Source organism: Agrilus planipennis, unplaced genomic scaffold (genome assembly GCF_000699045.2).
Source record: "Agrilus planipennis isolate EAB-ADULT unplaced genomic scaffold, Apla_2.0 scaffold1340, whole genome shotgun sequence".
NCBI lineage: Eukaryota > Metazoa > Arthropoda > Insecta > Coleoptera > Buprestidae > Agrilus > Agrilus planipennis.
The window spans coordinates 1,142-4,586 of NW_020439990.1; the positions used below are offsets into that span (position 1 = coordinate 1,142).

The 3,445-nt window shown below is 28.1% G+C and overlaps 2 protein-coding genes across 2 annotated transcripts; both read right to left on the reverse strand.

Moving 5' to 3' along the window:
• Positions 1-1,538: 1,538 nt before the first annotated feature.
• Positions 1,539-2,446, reverse strand: LOC108743747 (transmembrane protein 199). Its single transcript, XM_018479338.2, has 2 exons — positions 1,978-2,446; positions 1,539-1,888 (listed from the first exon to the last, which is right to left on the reverse strand). The coding sequence occupies exons 1-2, from the start codon at positions 2,426-2,428 to the stop codon at positions 1,635-1,637; spliced, it is 705 nt and encodes a 234-aa protein (XP_018334840.1). The 5' UTR covers positions 2,429-2,446; the 3' UTR covers positions 1,539-1,634.
• A 52-nt stretch (positions 2,447-2,498) lies between these two features.
• Positions 2,499-3,231, reverse strand: LOC108743748 (biogenesis of lysosome-related organelles complex 1 subunit 5). The gene is made up of 4 exons (XM_018479339.1): positions 3,148-3,231; positions 3,002-3,084; positions 2,763-2,951; positions 2,499-2,697 (listed from the first exon to the last, which is right to left on the reverse strand). The coding sequence occupies exons 1-4, from the start codon at positions 3,185-3,187 to the stop codon at positions 2,521-2,523; spliced, it is 489 nt and encodes a 162-aa protein (XP_018334841.1). The 5' UTR covers positions 3,188-3,231; the 3' UTR covers positions 2,499-2,520.
• Positions 3,232-3,445: the final 214 nt, after the last annotated feature.

Here is a 3,445-nt window from a genome sequence, read left to right on the forward strand (position 1 = left end):
ATAACAGGGAACTCAAGGAAAAGGAATTCGAATACGTAAATTAACATTACCTAAAATTCCTTATGAACTGTGTCATCTAATTGTAAGAGCATTCTTTAACAAGTGCAAAATAAGATTTTATCTCTATTTACAGTTTCAATTATAAAAAGTGGGTGATTCGCTAGAGTGGGAAATAGAATTAAAATACAAAAGTGTAGGTACATCTACATCGTACATTGTACACTATATCAGTGTTAAGATCATTAACGTAGTATAAAATCCATAACATACATATGTATACTTTAATAGATTTTTTTTAAATCTTCGTATGTAAGTTGATGTTTTTTAATTTTTATTACCTAAAGAATCTTGCAGGATTTTATGTAGAAATGCTATTATCAGTTTTAAAAAATATAAGCGAACGTCTACCCTCATGCCCCTGTTACTTCTCTTCGGATAACTAAAAGCTCTTGTAATAAATCATCATACTATGTTGTATTCAGGCATGAATACAAAATTTTGTTTAGGGTGAGGGGGGAACTTTTCATTTTAAATAAAAAAACATTACTTACAATCCTAGTAAAATAAATGTTCGGAAAGTGATATATTCAATAATAGCAATGAATCGAGGTCTGTAATACATATAATTTCAAAGCAAAAGTTTAGCTAACTTAAATGTTTAAATCTTGTTTGTCTTGTCGAACATTATTTGTAATTTATCTTTTATTCTTTTTAACTTATACAATTATTGCGATTTATTATGGCTATAATTATTTGATAAGACTGTAAATTATTGGAGAGTAATTGTTAGGTCAGTAGTTACTTACATCGTCACGATAAACTTTTCTGTGTGATAGATATTAAAAAGTGTAAGAAACAGAAAATATCAAAAGCTACTATACTCAAAGATCCCTTTGTTAATTGTTCATTATCCACTCAGTTTTTTTTTGTGATTTTCTAGAATAAATTAAAGAGGTCACAGTATGGGGGACGAAATTATCTTTTCCTGTGGGGTATGGGTCAATTCCACCTCCTACTATTGTATTACGTTTAAATAGAACTTCCTTACGATTAATATAAATTTCATATAAAGAAAACAGTTTATTACTTTAACTGAAAATATTTCGAACTTTCTATATTTAACAACATATTCCTTTACTTCCTATTAATCAAATTTATCAGTTGTAAATTTTATTAACTGCAGGAAACAGGATTATCATGTGAGTGTGAAATAGTGATTCATTTTTTGAAGTTACTACTATGCAGCTCTGTCTACTTAAATTACTAAAAGAAAATTAAAGGAATACTAAATACACTAGTTATACCCATTTAACACTAAACAGTACTTAAATTATTGCTGCACAAGAAATTGCCCGAAAAAAATTGTTTTTAATGGATATGTAATATAGCACACTGAATATATATACTGAAAGTAAATTTTTCTAATTCATACATTAAAAAAATATTCTTCATTTTCACTTGAAAATGTTTATATCTTTTTTAAGTAAATTAAATACTCACCTAATGTTATTATTAATTAAGGAAAAAAATATATAAAAAACTGTAAATTATTACATATATTTTATAAGAATAGTGTAATATTTTACATAAAATATACAATAAAAGGGGGAATTCATTATTGTTTCATACTAATACTAGTCAATTTTCGAATGTTTGGCCTTTTGCTTTTCTGTTACATCAAATTGCAAATCTTCATTTAATTTTTTTGCTAAGAAATACAGTTCTGCCAAAGCAATGATTAGAGCACACATTATACCTAATAAAAGTCTAAAACCAAAATCCAAATTACCTACTATAAGTTCAATTCCTATAAATCCAAATGCAAAGCCTGCAGCAACAGACAATACGAATTGGAAAACAGCAATTAATTGTTTATTGAGTTGCTTCACTGCAAAAAATAGAAACAAATAAAACAGTAACTTTTTAATAGCAATAATAAATATAAGCAAGTAATTATAAGTATAATCCAGTGCTTACATTGGTATGAAATGGTATCTTCTGGAAGTTTTCGCCTAATACTATCAACATCTTTTGTTATATTTTTATATTCTTTATTTTCTTGTTGCTCCCTCAATTTTTGACACCTCTTTTCAAGTTCCTTGTTCCTGGGGATCTCTTCATTTTCAGGGAGAAGTATTTCAGAACCTTCAAAAAGTTCATGAAAATACATTTTATCTGAACTATTTTTCAGTTTGTTGCGCTCTTCCAAATGGTGATAAATCCAGTACAAGTCTTCCAAATTGAGGAAATATTCCTGTTTCAAATTACCATTTGTAATTGAATCTGTGCATATGTTATCAACCTGAAGGTTCAATTCTTTTACAAATAATTTATCTTCAGTGCTTGTATGATAAACAGGATTAACCTGTTTACGCTTTGTGTGATCAACAGATTTCTTACTGTTCAATGCTGAAATGCCAAGTGGCATTTCTTCTGTGTGTTTTAAACGGCATACGTATTTTTTTAATTTGTTTGATGGGTTTATGAGGACTGCAGTTTGAGTTAATGTAGCTTTCATTTTTATGGTACTGCACTGCCTACTTGTAATTTCTCTTCCAAATCGGTATAAAACTCTTCAAGTTCTTTTTCTTTTTGTTCAAATGTTGTATCAATGTTATTGCAGGCATGTGACATGTTATCAACAAATTGTTGCCATTCTAATTTTCTTTGTTCTCTGGCTTGTTCCAATGTAGTATCCTAGAAACAATTAATATTATTTGTGCTTGCAGTACCTTGTAAGAAATAATATTAAGGGCACTTACTGTTTTGTATTTTTCTTCAGCAAGAATAATATTATCAGACAAGTTTGACACTTTACTTAAACCAATATTAATTTGGGGAAATGATAAATTGACTGATTGTTTAAAACGGTCTATTTGAGTGACTTTAATATCAGTAACCTTCTCTAACACAGTAAATAATTGTTCTACTTCCCAATCATTTCTTTTTCTCTGAAAAAACAAACATGTAATCTAACCTCAAAATGTAATTTTAACTTTACCTCGAATTCACGGATAAAAAACTGCACTTCACCATTTAAAAACGCTTTGTGATCAAAAAGCCTGCTCCAAATCGAATTTGCATCTAAAAATTATGAAAAACAACGGTTAATATTCAATATTTTCTCGTGACTTTTTAATACCCCACCCTTGCATATGTCGGTCATGTCGTTAACATCAGTTAACATGTCCTGAATTTCTGTTTTTTTTTTTTTAATATTTGTAGTAACTGCAAAATACTTAAAAGCAATGTGTTTTGGGTTCAGCAATAATAAGCGTACAACTTTTAAGTGCTTTACTTTTTAACAATATTTTCTTTACAATTATAAATCTTACTCTTTGCATTAAATTTAATACCTATAATTTTTGGTATTTAAAATTTATTGTCAATCTTGATTTCGATACGACTCTCAGTGTTCTCTAAATTTTGAAAAGCAATATCGAAT